Raw genomic sequence first — 20179 nt, 5'->3', positions numbered from 1 at the left:
TGAATCAAATCCTGCCGTATCTTAATCCAATCTTTTTTTAATGAGTTACTTATTTTTCTATCCTTATTATTTTTTTATCAGCCAAAGTTTTTGTTTTGAAACAAATAAATACTTTCTATTCTATTTACATTAGAATCTTAGCCATGACTGTACTTGGAGCTAAGCTCCAGCCAAGGGGATCAAAAAGTTTGATCAGATGTATCAGATAAAATGTTACGTTTCATGATTGGTTTTGCAATTTGTGGTATATTCACATTGTATTTAAATCTGTCCTCAAATTCCATTCAATACCCAATGCTTGGACTGTTCCATCAAGGTTCATGAAACTACTTTAGCACTAGCTGATCTTTTATTGACTTCATAAACTCAACGCAGAACTAGGTAGCAAAAGGTACATATTTGACCGCAGTTGATTGTAATGTTAAGTGAGATGCAGTATAAGATGGTAGATATCTACCTGTAAGTGCCTATAAGGTCTGGATTATAGTGTTCAGGAGAGAGCAGCAGGCAGCGACCTGTTCGCATTATAGTATTGAAGTGTAACCTGGTGGATGGTCATATCAGATGTATTATTATCTGCTCTGTAAGTTCTCATTAAATTATAGCATTATAGCTTCAATTGACCAGTCGGCTCCTGATAAAAGGTCGTTGATATAAAAATGTTGTTTTATTATTTTATAGAAATCGGTACTCTTCGGTAATTCGGTATCCAAATAATGCACTGGTAATCCGAATCATTTTTTGTCACATAAATCTGAAGATCATCTACATAATGTCATCTATGAGCAAACACGTTTCATCTCATTATAATATTTCTCGGGTCTTCTTGCAGCTGAGAACTGCTTGTGGGTTGGTTCACAGGCAGTTCGTTATTCAGTGAAATATAAATCGAACCTTAACACGAAGCATTAAATACAATCGTGCGCGAGTTGTCTCCGTATTATTCCAGACGACCGCATGATGAGGTAAGTATACTGTCATTCTTGTTTCTTTTTCTTTTTCAGGTAGGTACCTTGTTTTATAAAAAAAATCTGTGTGTTTGTTAATCTTTTTCAGGTCTGGTGATTTCTGCAACTTTCTTTCTAACTGAACGGACCTCTGTGTGGTTATGTTTTTGGGTTTTTTTAAGGGAAAGGAGGCAAACGAGCAGACGAATCACCTGATGGTAAGTGATTACCCGCCGCCCATAGACACCCGCTCCTCGGCGAGTTACAGGTGCGTTGATTGTCTTTAAGGTATTAGAGTCTCCTCTTGAAAGATTGTAGATCGTATTGGTCCGCAAATACTGCAAACGGCAGTTCATTCCTCGGTTTGGTGTCTGCAAATGGTGATTGTGGATTTTCTGTTTTAAATGGTAATTTTACAACATAAATCTATCTACCGCTACCGTAAAAAAATGTCCTGAAGCAGTGGTAGGGTTTATACTGGGGAGTGTAAAACTATCAGAGTGCTTTATAAAAGCCTACTTGCAAAAATAAATGAGTAATATGAGTTTTATGCCCGTTTTCACCATTAATCCCAAATTTTTAAGTGACCCCTTTAAAAACAAAATTCCTGTTATGTATTACCATAGGGGTCACTTACAAATTAGGGATTGATGATGAAAACGGGCATTAGTGCTTTTGATAGCTTGCCTCTCCCTAAAAATGCAATTTCCGAAAATTATAATATTGTTACGCAAAAATATTGTAACATTTTTATTTTGAATAAAGCTATAATTTTAAATACTACCATAAGTAATGTAATATTTCACAAGGTAAAAGTACGTTATCCTTTTTACGAATTTATTTAATTACGAATAGTTCGAGGAAAAACTACGTAAACCACACTTACACGTTGAATGCACGACTAAATCTGAACGCCAATAAATAGTTATCAGCAGTAATACCAAACAGCAAGCATTCCTTAACATGTGAACAATGCAATATTCATAATTACAACAACAAGCGTTAAAATTTGTTTCGCGGAATAAGTACGCAACGCTCTTTTTTAAGTTTTTCTCAAAACCTATTAAGTGTATTTTAAATATAAATACGTAGGCCCTTCACAGACATTTTTAGCTATCTTTTGATGTATAACACATATTTTTAATAATGGTAATACATTTTTAAGACAGTTTTTTTACGCTCCTGAAAAGTTGGCATTTTTCACTTGCGTACTTATTCCAGGAAGGGTGCGATATCATCATTTAATTATTTTAATTTTCATAGAAATCAGATTTTTTTTTATTGTATTGTCAGTAAATTATTCGTTCTGTTTAACTGATTTTATCTGACATACCTAAAATCGACCTAGATACAGATTGACATCCTAATTGGAAGAAAATATTTTACTAGACTAGTAATAAAAACTGCTAGACTTTTTATACTCGTGTTGTATTTAATTTAACTAGTTCAAGCGAAACAGACACTAAATATACTGCTCTACCCAACTTTTTAGATGTGCAAATGCTCTCTCTAAATCGGACGGGCAGCCGATAATCGTGATGGAATCGATGAACTTTGTTCTGGATCAGAGCTCGCCGAAAACCACTTTAGTATTTCGTAATTGAGGGCTTACGTGACGACTCGACGCCACAGCTGGCCGAAACTCCCCACAAAAACTTTCACTATCCCGAAACTTTATCTCAATCTTCAATTCGGCTAGGGATGCGAGTCGTTTTTATCGATATGAAAACTTGTATCGGCTAATACCGATTTGAAGCCGCTCCCATATCGGTCATGTTGATGTTGCCCCGATTTTTGTATGTCGATATAGGGGTAACATGAATGTAGATTGAGCGATGCTTGATGTGTTTTAGAAAGTAAATAGTAGTTGCCTTTTATAAATATCAAAGCTGTTAATCTAAATAGGTTATTATACAATTAAAAAGGTTTTACTTTAGAAGGCTCGTCAGTAATTTATACAATTCATCGTATAATTTACTTCAGTAATAAACGAAAAGTGGTTAAAATAAGTGCCTAAATACTTTCTAGTTAAGAAGGTCAAATAAAAAATAATACCTCGTGCTAAACCCAGCGAAATGCGTAGCATTAGCGTGGCTCACAAAGTTATTTTTACTGTCAAGCTAGACATTTTTATAGTCAACCTTCTTCCGACGCTAACCGTAAGATTTTAACCTAAAAATATGATGAAGGTATGAAATAGAGTATAACCTTTTTAGATGAAAATGTAGGCTTCATGCGATAAATGGATCCGCATGTAATATGAAAAAGGTCCGCGAGACATTTAGTTCAGATTTAATCAATGATCGCCACTTAGAAACTTGACTATATTAACACCCGTATCCACAGAGTATGCTTGCTTAAGTGAAGCAGTAAATCAAACGCACAGCGTTAAATAGAGCTCTATGATTGGTTCGTGTGTCACCCTGTGCGTCCACGCGCACTGTGAAACCTCATAGTAATGTTTGTGAATACGGGCGTGAATATATAACGTAATTTTTAACGAGGAAGGTTGTTTTTATAATGAAAACTTTCCAGATGTTTAACTTTTTAGTTGCCATCTTTTGTAAAATCAACACGAAGTCGTTAAATATAAATATTTTCGACATCGCAACAAAATTTTGCCATTTAACAAGTGTCTTTTCGCGAGATCCAAAGCGGTAGTCGAAAACGAAAGTCATTTACGAACAAAATACTCGGCGAAACTTTTTATGTTAAATAAGTGAAGGAAAAGGCGCCTTACTCACAATTTGCAATACAATAGCTGGATGTTAGAGATGATTTTTCCTTCTTCGCATAGTAAGCCCGGTTTTGGTCCCATAAAAATATATTATTCAATCGCCTATTTTACCGGATTTTCAGTGGGAATCTAAAATAAAAGGGTGAAATATATGTGGGCATTGTGGGATCTATAGATAAAGGGATCATGTTTATTCGAGAGTGATGACCGGGAAGGTTTTGGATTGAATGCTCCAATTAATTGATTTGGCAAAGCCAATAATACCAAGTCACGAAGATAATTATAGTACCTATTACAAAACAAATGAAATAGAGACATAAAGAAAAACATTTATACGGTTCATAACGTAATATTACACAGTATTCATAAAAGGAATAAAATAAAGAAAGTGAAACCATTTAATAATCAAACATATTTGACCTATTTGATTAGGTTTACTCAGATTAGTATCATGTGATTAACTCACTAATAAAATAATGTTAATTAGATTTAAACCACATTTTAACTCAATCTAGTTTATAATGTGGTAACCACAATCAATTGCAGGGTAATTATCATTCATAATTTGCTCACCTCAGAAACATTAAATTAATAAAATTCACACTTATCAGCATAATCATGATAATGAAAATCCCATTTGAATCTACAGCAGTAAACAGTAGGCACTGATTAACTCCAAAAGCACTCCGGCCGTTGGCAAGTTAAACAAAGGTCACCGAACGTCCGGGTGATTACTGGACCGTATTTAGGCGACGTCGCACGTATTGGCAAGAAGCGTCAAATACGCCGAAATCAATTCCAAAGGCGGCCCGTGTTTAAACATGTCCATTATTTATACAGTATGGAGCAGAAACGTTCGGGTTACGACCCTGCGCAAACGCTCCAGTAAATAGGGTCGCGTCACCTATTTGCGTCCACCGTCCTAATAGCGTCCAAATGATGGATTAATCTTTCGTCATTTCAACCAAAGAACGTCTGCGAATGAAATTGCTGGACAAAGGCCTTCCCCAGCCTTCGCAGCCTTCACTGAATCGTCGGTTCACCGTACAGAAGGGCTGTCTACACTACGATTTACGGTTTGCGATCGTTACTAGAGAACTTTTGTGCCCCAACGGCTACCACTTCTACAAGTTGTGTGCTCCACCGACTGCCACTTAATTTTGGTTTTAAAAACAGTAGAAAGTAACCACGCTGATACACTAACAACACTAAAATTATTCCATGATTACTTGAACGTATTACTATATTATAACGATACTACAAAGTATTATCCACTGTTTTAAAGAGCGCTCCGTAGTTTGAACGCGAATATGTAGGTGGACGCGAACTAGTGACGTGACCCTACGGATTCTGAACGCTCCGGATAAACTTGATATTTTATTTAAATTAAACAGCCCAATCGGAACCCTTTAGGATGAGGAACTAAGTGTAATACTATTGAGCCAGGAGAAAGCTTATATTTACACAAGAACTCGATTGAAAATACTTAGATAGAAAAGCAACAGGAGGTCCCACAGCCCCGATATTTTTTTAACCTATCACGAAGTAGGTACTATGTACTTAAAGTATTTAGGTAGCTTTGTATTTATAATAGTTAGGTATCCCTTGCTCTTTTCTAGCACATAAAATTACACACATCTGGGATTTCTTATACAATATACGATTGTTTGGTTAAAAACTATGATTGATATTACAAAATTCGTCTAAACAAAACCTCTACAATGTTTTTTTGCCTTGACTCCCGAGCTAAAAAATTTAATCCTAGAATGATTTATCAACACGCATTTCTATTCACCATTGATCTACTAAATATTACCTCAAAGTTCAATAATCATAACGACTATCCCTCTCACTATAATTACCAAATTCGCCCGCAACTTAATGTACTGATAGCCGCTGCAATGCTCATTTTGCCTTTATCCGGCAAACAAGCTGCCTCTGGGGGGATTCCCCGAAACTGCGACAACCCGTGAAATATACATGCCAAAGCCACCTGATATCTCGGACTCTGAATGCAATCATTATTGAACAAGCTTTTGAAATCATTTTGATTCAACTACAAAGCTTACATTTTAGTTATCATTGATATTTTATAAATAGATAATAAAGTTACAACATAATTAATTGTTTCAGCTCAAAATAGCTATATTACGTCTTATCAAAATACGTTAAATTAAGTAGGTATACTTAAGATAATAAGTAGCCTAGTTATTTAAGTACTTATTAAGTTTTACTCAATGTGACCTACTTATTACTAGAAAATAATAAGAAATTAATTGATTTTTCTTCAGTTTTATACTTGAGTGACTTTTCTTAATTTAAACCGTCGTTGGTACGCGTCTTTAACTAAAATTAAAATTAGGTTGACGAGAATAGCTCGCGGAATAATTAGGACTAAAAATAACTTGAATTTTGAAAGTGAATCACAAAGAACTCGGTAAAAAGATCTCTTCAACTTTGAAATACGTTCTAAGGTGTACCTAGCTACATTAATGAGTAATAAAGTAAGAATATACCAAGAAACAATAACAAAATCATATTTAACGTGATTTGACAGTTGAAGTCCGTTGCTAATTTCCCGAGAGAGAAGCTAATGGGAACCGGAAACGTAGTAAGACAGCAAGGTTATCTGAAGACGCGAAGGTAATATTGGTTTTCATCTTGGCAAAGAACTCAGGGAGAAGTTATGAAAATTAAAGTTCAGGGAAGTGTAATCAAAAGTTGTGGGTTTCAGTTTGATTATTTGCCTAGAAACGGTGAACTAGATTCAATGAAAACGTATAAATGAAAAACACAATATACAAAGTTCGTTTACCGCTTTTCTGTGAGGGAAGTATTTTAGCTCTGGAATATCATATGGGTGCCTACATATCAGATACACGTAATATCTTTTAGTTTTGTAAACGGTATAATTAATTTTACATTCTCACATTTTTAATAACATCAGATAGACTGTAAAATTACACTTTCTTGGACAATGCTATGTTCCTTTCATAGTTAGATCAGTGTAAATATTATGTTCTGCACCGATTCCCAAATTAGTTTATATTCCCATAGTAGTAGATTATTAATTACCTATTCCGTTTGTATTATAATTGCTTAAACATTAACTTCTCACGTGTCAATTGATTGATCATCCCTAATTAATGGATGATTTGCCATTTGATTCTGTAGCCGGAAATATTTATTACCATTAGTTTGGTGAAACCAATTATGAATAATATCTATTTATTTCCTATGAGTAATTCAGTTGAACGTGTCCAATAAAATAAAACGTTCAACGCATCCACGTCGCATAAAAAAGCGATCAACTTAAAAACTCACTAGAACTATTTGCGAATCAGAAAAGTTATGAGCATGAAATAGTTCCGATTTAAAATTGGTGTTTTATTTCACAGGCGGGCGATCCTCTCGAATCCGGACGTCATCGGGCACACGCCGATTGAGGCGTTATTCGAAAACGATTTCTGGGGGACGCCGCTCTCGGACCCCGGCTCTCACGGGTCGTACCGGCCTCTGTGTGTCGCCACCTACCGGCTCAACTATGCCTTTAGCGGATTCAAGCCGTGGAGCTACCATTTCCTAAACGTTATACTCCACTGCACCGCTACAGCGCTAGTCGTTACCGTGGCGCGGCGCATTCTACCACACTACTGCATGAGAGTTGGCACCGTAGTCACCGGGTTCACATTTGCAGCGCACCCGATACACACAGAAGCCGTCTCGGGAATCGTTGGCCGGGCAGATCTCGCCGCCTGCAATTTGGTTTTACTTTGTTTTCTGCTTTACAACGAGCATATAAGACTCAGAGAGGAACAACAAAAACGGTTATGTCGACACGTGACCAAAAATGTTATGTTACAAAGGAAAATCGCGCCGAGCGATCAGACGTTCAGGCTCAGTTGCCATGGACTTGTACAGCACATTATGATGAACTTTCGAAGGCTTCTCAAAGCCAGCAGGGCGGGCCCCATGAAAGTCCTCGACGCCTGCGAGGTGAAGGCGGGTACTGTGAAAGTCAAGTGTCAAAGTGATAGTGTAAGTGAAGAAACTGGTGAACTCATAAAGTGGCTCACATTATCCGGGACTTTGCTGTTTGCGGCTGCGGGCACTCTGTGCAAAGAGCCAGCCATAATGGTTCTACCTCTCTGCATATTCTATGACTTCATCAAGGGCACCCGACAAGAAGAACCCTATTCTAAGGTAAGAAAATCTTTTTTACCGTGCACTTATTTGCTTTTAGGGAAGGGTCCAGTATTTTATTGTGTAAAGTCAAGCATCATAAAGTTGTGAGATTTCAATATTAAAAGGGTTTCGTCCATCTTCGAGAGCGGGGAAGAATGATTTATAGCTTTATATGCAGGTACTCGTAGTTACAATAAAAATAGATTCTTAGTAAAGTTAGCTATTATAGGCCACTTACTTAGTTGGTCAGAGACTTCGTGACATCTTAATTGTATTCGTTGTTGTATGTAACACATCGTATATTTGGTACTCTTTTCGCTCGTAGGTTCACATTGTGTTTGTAGTTTGTACACTTTAATATAATTCGGTATTTCAAACCCCGCCGCCGCTGGACTATTGTGGTGAACCCACTCGTAACACAAGCATAATGTAGCTTACCACGTGGGGCTAGCGAGACTTATTCTAAAAAAAATACAATAAACTCGACTTATCGATCAAACGATGCTTTTATACCATAAACGACATTAGCAAATCGCACTCATACTTACGAAGCCGTTGGTCGCGGGTTACGTATAAATAAAAATGTGTTGACGACCTAAACAGTAATTTGTACTTTTCGTCCGGAAACGTGGTGGTCAAAGCCCGGCCCGACACGCAACTCTCAAATTTGGGTGTGTGGTTCCCAAACTAGCAGACCCAACCTCTGGCTATACTTACCTACAGGGTTATTTGTAAAACACCAGCAACCCCGCAGGACTAGATAACTTTGTTCTAGAAGTTTTAACTAAACAAAAATTATGTTTTAAGTTTTTACTGTACTGTCCTGACGTTTCTCAATCTATCGTATTCACAAACGATGCTTGTTTAAGTGAATCAGCAAATCTAACGCACAGGCTTTAATTGAGCTATGTGATTGGTTCGTGTGCCACCCTGTGCGTCCACGCGCCCTGTGAGACCTCATAGTAATGTTTGTGAAAACGGGCATAAGTCTCATTCATAAAGGAAAGAAAGCTCGCGCGCTCGCTGATCTTGATGATGCGCATAAATTTATTAAAATTAGAGCGGTAAATTAAATTCATATTTATTTTAAAATCTTTCTTTATCTAAATAAAATTCAAAGCGTTCTTTAGAGAACTATATAATTTATTATGTTTACGATTAGTCGTAAAAGATTGAGCACCTCTGGCGCACGCCTCTGTCAAGTCAATCATGCGCAAGCTCAATATTCGAGGTCATACTCGTAACACGTGTTTGTAAATCATATTCTTATTCATGAATATTTTTAGACGCTGCCGGTGAATGTATTCCGAACCTTCGGAGATCGTAAAAAATAACAAGTGCAAGGCTTTTGCGCTTTCCCGTTTTATTTTACAAATACGGTAATGCCATAAAACGGCTTACTGTTTGTATCGTTGTATTAATATTAAGTTGCTTCTGCTGAGGTAGTATTACTTGAGAAAATAAGTATAGAAATGTATATACGATCGGCGAAAGTTAAGTCTTCTAGTTTCTTCATATTTCAAATCCCTCACGCAAACTAATAAGTACCTACCTCAGTTGCTTAAGCCTAATCACTAATAATGCGCTAATTCTTCCTTGTCTTTCCTAGTTACGCTAACCTCATCAAAAGAAGATCGCAAACTATCGAGTGATTGGCCCAAAAGTTTGACCAGATCCGTATAATCGGCCGAGAGGATAGAATTACAAACGTCCAACATTCGGGGAAAAATACGCTGCAATCTGTCGTCTTGAACTAAAGTCACTACTAATCCAATCCCGATCCTTAGAACGTCTTGATTGTTTCAAACTCGTGGTTGGAAGTTTGATCGGACGTAAGAAAGTTGTGCTACATGTAATTAGCGATTGGCTTAATCGGATCGGTGGGAAGAGCTAATTATTATTTTTAATGGGCGCGAGCATCAAGGGGATTAATATGGATTGACGTAATACTGTTTTAATTAGATCGAAATTGTAGACATAGTAATGAATACACAATTTCCGATACACGTGTTTTAGGGACTTTGTAATCACGTACCTACATAATTCAAATCAACATTTTCATATATGAATTTTAACCGAAGATCAAAAGCTAAGCAAACTCAGTAAGAGGTACTTAAATACAGTTCATATAATTGAGAAAATCACTTTGAGTCTCGAAAAGCACACAAAACCAGTGAACGTTTACTTGCACAAAACGCTTTCTATATTTTTGTTTGGTGTTTTCATTTCACATTTCAAAAGTTTTAACATTCACAAAAATAGCCTTGCATGGTTTAAAATTTCTCATGACCGTATTTCAAACTGTGAAATACCTATGGTCGCTTGGTTAACGAGTAAGGGAAATTTTAACTTTTCAGTATTAAAATACGTGCTATTTTCGATGTCATCTTCAAGAGGAATTTTCGTTGTGTGCTCAGTATGACTTACGAGCTGACACTTTTGGAACTATATGGAATCTGGGTCAAGACGGAATCCTTGTGAAATTGGGAATAGATGACGAAAATAGAAATCGACTTAATGAGTTCTGTCGTTAAACCATTTTAGGTTATAGAATGTAATCAATCTTGATAGTGGCGATTTGGTTTGCATGAACTTGTCAAGGCTAAGGTAAGGTACTTATGAATACAGTTAGACTAAGGCTGGGTAGCACCATCTTACTTTAACTTAAACAATCGTCAAAAGTATGTCAAACTCCATACAAAAAACAACAGTTGTGGTTATTGTTACGGTTAAAGTTAGGTGGTGCAAATTAGCCTAAGGCAACGACTACTACTGGGGCAAATATTCGGAATAAATGTTATAAGAAATAATCCCATGTAGGTATGCATACTCAATAATAACTCATATGTATTTTTTTTTATCCAAACCCATCCAGAATTTCTTGTGTAGGAGCCAAATAAACTTTCACGATAAGTTTATTTACACGGGCAAAAGCACACATACAATTTTTCAACACCAAAGTGTCAAAAGAGTAAGTCGCTTTTGATGAATTTTCATAACCTTTGGTATTCAAGAAAATAAGATGAAACAAGATTTCTTAAAATAAAATTCTAGCACTTTCTTCACCCTATCTTCAAGGCGGGTTAGCAGGGCAGATTGAGTTTAGATCTATCGCAAACATACTTCTGAATAAGGCGGCATTGGAGTTTGAAGGCGGGCGAAATGATGTCTACTACTATAGGTATAGCGTTTAACTCAGCCAGTGTCTGAGGTATGGAAGCGGCACGGGAGGGTGTTTTTGTAACGTCAAACGTAGCAAGACTTGAGATCTCGTTCAGATTTATATGTTCTGTCACGTCTTTTTATGTCAATGTTACCCTTGACACACACACACACACACACACACACACACACACACACACACACACACACACACACACACACACACACACACACACACACTTTTCAGTTCCTACTCGTAAAATAAGTCAATAGATATGCATGGTATTTCCTAGCTGTATAATTCATAATGTAAATTACTGTAAATGGAGAGCGGGGTTTTCTAACACAAGTATCTACTTATACTTAACGGCCATTCTCAGATGAGCTAGTTTTTGCGTGTCCGGGCTGTTAAATCGTTAAAAATGACAAATTAGAGACATGCGAGTATTTTTATATGTTACTTAACAATCCTATCCAGTTGTGCATTAAATCATAGGCCTCTATTTTAAGTATTTGTGACTTAATTAATTTCATGAATCTCTGTTCTCTAATTACCATGACGCGTCCGCACACCGACTTAATGTTAAAAGTTGGCTGTAATTTTTATGTCGTATAGATGTGGTTCACTCCATTCAACATTTTAAAGAGTACAAAATATTGTCTTATGCATAGCAAAATATCTATTCAATAGAACCATTCTGTAAATAACTAGAATTAAAAAACTGCTTGTCCGAGCGAAAGTCCTAATTCCCGTGACGTTTTCTGTTTTTGGGCACACAAGCCTAAATAATAATATTTGACACATCATTTACGCGCGCGGCGCGAGCCCTTAGTTAGTTCTAAGACCTGTTAGCAAGTAGACGTCTATTGCGTTGGCGTACCGTCGATGAATTGCGTAAGAGTATAATTACCATATCTTTGGTTTTCAATTTTTCTATTTACCATGTCCTTATTTTTATATTCGATTTTTGAAGGTAGATCCACGTTGTTAATTTAAATAGAATCAGTACTTTGGCCTTCATACGTTGTAGTAAGACAGTATTTGCATACGCTGCAGATTTTGGAAATTTTGAAGAAAAACTATCGTTTTATAATTTCCATGTACTAATTACCATATATTTATAATCACCGTTGTATGAAATTATTACCTACAAATTGCACTCACGATTGAATAAGTATGATGATAAAATATGAAATATACCTAGACTTTCCCATAACAACTTTACGGACTTTTCTTCCAATCTGACATCAAAATTTTGAAAAGCTTTCGTTAGAGTAACCTCGAAATAGATTCGATTTCATGACGAATGTTCAGCTTCAGTTGCTGCATGGTTGTTGGATTTTAGAGTATATTTTAACCCCTAAGGTAACCCCACAAAAAGAAGTTAGCTGGAGTGAAATCGGGGCTTCTCTGGCGTGATCACATTAAGAACAAAAGGGAACAAATCAACAGACAATGGGACTTTTCAAGACAAGAGTGTATAGGCACTTTGTACCATCCTAGACTGCATCCTAACTGATTTGTTATGCATAGAAAAAACTTCGTGATATGCAATGGATACTGGGCAGAAGAAGCTTGGAGAACAAACTATATACAAATGCATCCTAAGACCCATGTAGACATATGGCATCGAATTAGCCTCGCAAATGTAGAAAAACTTTAACGTTTTCAAAATAAAGTATTAAAAATCTTGAGCTGTGCACCTTGGTTTACAAAGTCCACTGAAGTGCTGCTACCAAACGTCAAAGAGGGTGTAGAAAATTTCTGTAAAGCTTACAAACAAAGACTAGATCATCATGAAATCTATTTGCTGCATCCCTTCTAAATTCTGAGAATTCTGAATTCAGGCTCAGGAGAAAGCGAATTGCATCAATCTGAAAACTTGTTGTAAAAGAATCGAGGTGACAAATCATGGGATATGCAGAGCTGGAAACTGTCATTATTACAAATTCAATTTAATCTGATAATGGCTGATGGCTGATCGCAGATAGATTAAAAACAGGAAAAATCACTTATAATTATCATTAATTACTTTTTCGATATATGCATATCCGAAAAGTCTAATTCGTGAGACCTCCTGATCCATTAATTATATCTGTACGTTAAGTCGTTTGTACCACATTTAAATTAAATAAATTATGATTAAGATTCTGATTCCGCTAAATGCTCTCATTTGAAATGTGACACGTAGCCCCTTCTTGCTGAAACTAAGTGTTCCTGTTATAGCTTCGATTCTTGCAGTATACTGAAAATATCTTGATACAATAAATAATAGAAATTAGTGTTTTACTTTTTGCAAAGGGTTTATTAAGTGTACCTACAGCTTTTTTTATGACGCTATATATTTGTATACAAATTTATCAATGCAAGATGTTGTTGTTTTGCTATCTTTTCTAATTACCGTTAGTCTTATCTAATTACCGTGACCATAAAATTTTTGGATCTCATTTACGCGAAAACCGCTTTGAATAATTTGACGCCTTTACGATTGTTAAATTCGTACTTTTCATGTGTTTTATATTTAAATGCATTTAAGTAAATTAAGCCAAATTTCAAAAATGATATGGTAATTAGGCTGAGAACGCCTGATCGTGAGAATGACCGTTAAAAGAAAACCCCAATCGAAACCCTGTTTTTTCAAACCTGATTCTGAATAAACAATTTTGTATTGTATTGTATTTACCCTTGCCGTGCCGCTGCGTCCCGGTTGTCATTTTGAGAAATTGTCATTATGAGCTGAAACGACCTAAGGCACTGACTGAGCACTAGACCTTTAAAAGCGTCTTGAAATAGATCCGTTCGTAATCGCTTTTAAAATGAAAAGTCTATTTCCATGTCTGTTTTTAATTATCCAGCCAGTGCGCAGAGAAATGGGTGTAAGAAATACGGCATAGAGCAGGTATACCGCCTACGGTATACAACTTTATTATCGGTATTTGAATTTATGTTTCAAATAAACTTGTGCATTGCGAATATTATATGCGTATATTTGCTGCTATAAGTGTGAAACGTGCGCTTCCAAATTGAGTACATAGGGATTGTTAGAATAGAGTTACTTTATAAACTCTAAGGACAAAAACAAAATTTTCAAAACAACAGACAGCTGTTTCTTTATCGATTACTAGCGGGTGCCCGCGACTTCGTACGCGTGGACCTCGTTTTACTCCATTAGGGGTGGAGTTTCGTAAAATCCGCTCTTAGCATCTATAGCGCATACATTTTAAATTTCAACTCTCTTACTTTAAACACATAGGACTTTCATAATATAAACTTCCAACCCTCCGTTTATCTCCTTAGCCCCCGTGGTTGATTTCTAATGATACATTTTCAGTATATGTACCACCACCACCATTTCAGCCATAGGACGTCCACTGCTGAACATAGGCCTCCCCCAATGCTTTCCATGTTGATCGATTGGAAGCGGCCTGCGTCCAGCGCTTCCCTGCTACCTTTACGATGTCGTCGGTCCACCTTGTAGGTGGAAGTCCCACGCTACGTTTTCCGGTACGCGACCTCCATTCCAGAACCATTCTGTCCTATCGGCCATCAGTTCTGCGTACTATGTGCCCTGCCCATTGCCACTTCAGCTTGCTAATCCGTTGGGCTATGTCAGCGACTTTGGTTCGTTTACGGATCTCCTCATTTCTGATTCGATCTCGCAAAGAAACACCAAGCATAGCCCTCTCCATAGCACGCTGTGCAACTGAGCTTCTGTATACGGCCTATAGTGAGAGGCCACGTTTCCGAGCCATAAGTTATCACTGGTAACACACATTGGTTATACACTCTAGTCTTCAGGCATTGAGGTATTTTGGACGAAAAGATGTTGCGTAGTTTCCCGAACGCTGCCCAGCCGAGTTGGATTCGACGATTGACCTCCTTCTCGAAATTGGACCTACCTAGCTGGATCGTTTGTCCGAGGTAGACATACCTACTTGTCGACAATCTCGAGAATTGAGCTCCCAACTGAAACTGGGTAGGGCGCAACATGGACATTCGACATAAGCTTCGTTTTGTCCATGTTCATCCTCAGGCCTACCTGTTGGGAAAATCGATTAAGGTCTTCGAGCATTGTTCCAAGATCTTCCAACGATTCTGCCATGACCACAATATCGTCGGCAAACCGATGTGTACACAGTACCACAGTGTACCGAACAGTATATTATGTACACCTCCACAATATCTAGAGATCATAGTGAGCATACATTTTAACTTTCAAGTCTCTTACTTTAAAAACCGAGGACTGCAATACAGACTTCCAACCCCCTTTTTAACTCCCATAAGGGTTAAATTTTGCAAAATTTCGTCTTAGTGACTACCTACGTTCTAAAAGGAGGTGTATTCCACTTTGATCACCTGGCTTTGATCAGCCAGTGAGACTTGTAGTTTCTGAGACTTCGTGATGAGTGAGTGAGTCACTTAGTCATTCAATTACCTTTCTTTCTACTAAAATTATACGTACCTATAGTAATTATCATTAAAATCAAATAAGTAAGTACCTACCAACCTAAGTAATTAAAATAAAGACCCTACCAAAAAATTAACAAATTACGTACAGAAAATAAAAACGAAGTAATTCTTATCCTATTTAACTACAATCGCCCACGCGCCCATCCCATTTGTCCGCCGCTGAACCGTACCCTAATATTCATCTCGGTAGATGGCGGCACATAGTAAGAATTTGCAAGGAAGTTTGTAAAGTCACTAATTAACACTTTGACTTGCTCGTTTAAACACAGTGAATGATTCAAATAGGTACATACAGTGAATGGTTCAATTACATAAAATATCTTTATTTATTAAATTTTCAATATTATTTACGAACAGCGCTATTCATAGTACATGTAATATTTAGTTACTAATTTACTAATGATGTCGATAGATGGCGTTTGACAGCTTTGCCTTCATGAATATTTACGTACCTCAAAAATTTTTGTCAGGCGCAAGAACATTTTAAGCAATGACGATAGATGGCGCTTTTCCACGTCTTATGAAAATCCCAAATATTTTACGGGACCCTATTGTTTTCCAAAATAAAATTTAGCCTATGTTACTCGTGAGTTATGTAGCTTTCGAATGGTGAAAGAATTTTTAAAATCGGTCCAGTAGTTTTTGAGCCTATCCATTACAACTAAACAAACAAACAAAGTTTTCCTCTTTATAATATTAGTGTAGATTCTCATAAAAGTTTTGGTTTCAAGGCTAACAAGTGCTCCATGTTTCTTTCAAAACTTTGAAGATAAAATTAATAGAGTTTCCTTTTTGGTGAATTCGTAATTTATGGACAAAATAATGTTCTAATTTGGGTGACAATCATGACTACGTCATCATGACTATAGAACAAATAGAGACATGGCTTACACCCGTATTCGCAAACATTACTATAAGGTCTCACAGTGCGCGTGGACGCACAGGGTGACACAAGAACCAATCATAGAGCTCTATTCAGCGCTGTGCGTTCGATTTTCTGCTTCACTTAAGCAAGCATTGTTTGTGAATACGGGCGATAGAGACATGGCTTAGTGATTCGTGAACCGTACAAAACTTGCCTGCATTTGCGAGATCGAATCCTGCTTGAGCCAAATGGTAGCAAAGCAGGAGAATTCACATGGATTTAAGTTAGCACACCATACTAAATATTTCCGATGTAAAATAGCACTTATTACGTACATAAGAAGCCATAGTATGTAACTTTATATGCTGTCGCCCGTACGAGCTCTGCTAAGTCCGGGTCTTGATAATTATTGGGATAGTTGGAACAATTTATTGTTATTACAGTTCCGACTATGAAGTAGTTATGTAACTACGCCGGCTTTAATGTATGCTTACATACAATAACAATCATTTTCATATATATCAAAGTATAGAGTCATTATCATAAAAGGTTTTTATATGATCACAGAGTTTACAAATATCTCAAGAGAGCTTTATGTCAAAAGGTATTTATTTCGGTACATAAAAAAGCAGACAAATATACGTCTAGCAATTAACTCAGTCTGTGCCTGAGGTATACACTCGTACTTAAGATAGCTCATCCCGCCATAGAATAGAATAGAATAATTGTTTATTTGCATAAAACATGGTATACAGTTGTTACAGCTATAAAATAAGTCCACATGTTTTGCTACATCAAGAAGCATGCAAGTTTGAATATTAATACATAAAAAAGAAACAATGTCATTATAATTATATCAATTTTCAACAGTACAGTACAGTTTTACAATAATAAAATGTCCAATAAATTAATTATGTCAGCTATGTCAAAAATTACATTTATACATATTTGAATGTCAAGAAATCCTTTATTTCATAAAAACTATGGTTCATAAGCCACCTGTGTAGTCGATTTTTAAACATATTTATATTAAGATCTTTTATTTCTTTAGGGATTTTGTTATAAATACGGATCCCCATGCAAAGACAGCTATTTCCGTATTTAGTGGATCTCGGTATGTCTTTATGTATTAGTCTTTGAGGACATCTTAATCGGAGATTACCAGATTTTTTAAAAAGTTCTGTATTTTTGTGGACAAAAACGGCAACTTCGTATATGTAGAGTGATGGAAGTGGCAGAAGTTGGAGTTCTTTGAAAAGTGGCCTACATGACTCATCAGGACGAATTCCACATATAGCCCTGATGCATTTTTTCTGAGCAATAAATGCTCTTTTTGTGTCGGTACTATTGCCCCATATAATAATTCCATAGCGCAGAATGGATTCTACATAAGCATGATAAGACATTATGGCGGTTTTCCGGTTCGTTACATTTTTTATTTGTCTAAGAGCATGAACGAATTTATTAATTCTGTTGCAGATATTGTCTAGATGAAGTTTCCAATTAAGATCTTCGTCTATAATTAGCCCTAAAAATCTCAAATGTGTTATTTTATTTATTTTAGCAATGTTCATTGTGAAATTGTATTTTTCATGTTTAGATTTATTAAATTGAATATAGTTACATTTGTCAAGATTAATTCTTAGATTATTTTGATGAAGCCATTTAATTATTTTGTCAATTGTATTGTTAATGTCAGTTTCATGATTGAGTATGTTAGTCTTATCATTGGAAGTCACAATTATGGATATGTCATCAGCAAATAAAGTGCATTTATGATTTGTTGCTTGAGTTATGTCGTTAATGTAAATGAGGAACAGGATCGGTCCTAGTACGCTACCTTGGGGGACACCATACCAGTTTTCTCTTAAATCAGATGACACAGACCTTATCTCATTCCCTACCATATTTTTAATACTAACGCATTGTTGCCGGCAATTAAGGTAAGATTCTATCCATTGTAATGCAAGTCCTCTAATTCCTATTCTTTCTAATTTTTCCAATAAAAGTTTGTGCTGTACAAAATCAAAGGCCTTTGATAAGTCAAAGAAGAGACCAGTCGTCAAAAGATTTTTGTTAAGACTAGTTAAGACAGTGTCCACTAAATTAAACATAGCTAGTGTGGTAGACTTCTCTTTTTGAAATCCGTATTGTTCTTCTCTGATAATTTTATGTTTGGAACAGAAATCTCTAAGCCTTTTTAACATACATTTCTCGAATATCTTCGAGAGGATTGGTATGAGTGTGATAGGACGATAATTTTGAATATCTTCTGGATCCCCTTTTTTGTACAAAGGTTTCACGATTGATCTTTTTAGTTTATCTGGAAATGTACCCGTGGAAAATGACAAGTTTATTAGGTACGTCAGGACATCAGCAATTTCATAAACACAGGATTTTAGTATTTTCGTGTTTATACCATCGTATCCCTCAGAATTGGTATTATTAAGTGTCATAATTTCTTTTCTTACTTCTTCGTCTGTCACAGGGCATAGGAATATTGAGTTTGTAATTGGCGCAATGTTAATGTCATAAGTTGTAGAATTTGATGTCGAGTCATTAGTCAAGTCGATAAAATAATTATTAAAAGCTGTGGCTATGGCATTGGGATTTGTCAATGTTTCGTTATCTAGTGTTAATCTCGTTATGTTGTCATCTTTCCTTGTGGCCATGACTTCCCTCTGTACAACTGCCCAGGTTGCTCTGCATTTATTTTTGCTTTGTTTTATAAATTTTGTGTTTGATTTTTTTTGTGATAGACGAATGCTCTTTTTAAGTATATTTGAGTAGGTTAAGTATTTATTTTTATCCGATACTGTTTTACTTTTATAATAACGGTACCGTAATTGCCTTTTTGTTTTGCAAGATATTTTTAGTCCCTTGGTTATCCATTTCTGTTTTTTTATGCTTGTGTTATCAATTTTAATTTTAATTTTTGGGAAACATAAGTCATAAAACAGACATATAGAATCATGAAAATTTTCAAATGCTCTGTTTAGGTTATCCTCCTGATAAGTCTCAAACCACGAGTAAACATTAAGCCATTCTTTGAACTTACTAATATTATCAAGACAGTAGTTTCTTCTGTAGATAAATTGTGTTTTTGGTATATGTTTTTTTTTTGTTCGACGGGAAAAGATAATAGTTGTGCTGTGTCATGGTCGGATAAGTAGAGGGATAACACTGACGATGAGGCATCTCGTATATTACTTAAGATCTGATCAATGCAGGAATCTTTACGTGTGGGAGTATTGATGTGGATTTTAAGATTATAATTATTGCAAATATCTGTAAGATAGTCAATAATTTTTCCTGGTTTTAGTATGTTTATATTGAAATCACCTGCAATTACTAGTTTAGTGTTTTTATTATTGTAACGTCTATATATTTCATGAAGAACACTGTTTAACTTGCTTAAGAATATGTTCGGGTCTGATGAGGGTGTTCTATAAAGACAAATGACTAACAGTTTATGCAGGGGGACGTCAATACCACAAATTTCGAAATTCTTTTGGGTAGCATACTTCTTAAGGAAGGTTGCTTCAGTGCAAAGGCAGTCTAGCTTGGCTAGAATGCAGGTTCCTCCTCTCTGTTTGTCTCTACAGAATGCGCTTATTAAATTATAATCAGTAACTTTCACATACCTGTCATGACCAGTTTGTACAAAAGTTTCGGAAAGACAAATAAGATCCGGGTCGGTACCCGACTCTCGAAGTTCCTCCAAAGTTAATTCCAATATTTCCCGTTTTGAGACAATACTAGCAATGTTCTGGTGAAAAATCGTAAATGGTTTGGTAGAGTTATTACTTTGA

The 20179-nt window shown here is 36.1% G+C and overlaps 1 protein-coding gene across 1 annotated transcript in view; it reads left to right on the top strand.

Annotated features, from left to right (window-relative positions):
* LOC135072823 (protein O-mannosyl-transferase TMTC2-like) overlaps positions 1 to 20179 on the top strand; it is a 113886-nt gene that overhangs the window by 35791 nt on the left and 57916 nt on the right. The window contains exon 3 of the mRNA XM_063966861.1: positions 7083 to 7887. Coding sequence (XP_063822931.1) covers positions 7083 to 7887 — 805 coding nt within the window. The remainder of the gene's footprint in view (positions 1 to 7082; positions 7888 to 20179) is intronic.

This window comes from Ostrinia nubilalis, chromosome 6, assembly GCF_963855985.1.
Source record: "Ostrinia nubilalis chromosome 6, ilOstNubi1.1, whole genome shotgun sequence".
NCBI classification, from domain to species: domain Eukaryota; kingdom Metazoa; phylum Arthropoda; class Insecta; order Lepidoptera; family Crambidae; genus Ostrinia; species Ostrinia nubilalis.
Note: the sequence above shows the minus strand (reverse complement) of the source record. Positions and strands in the feature narration are given on the sequence as shown.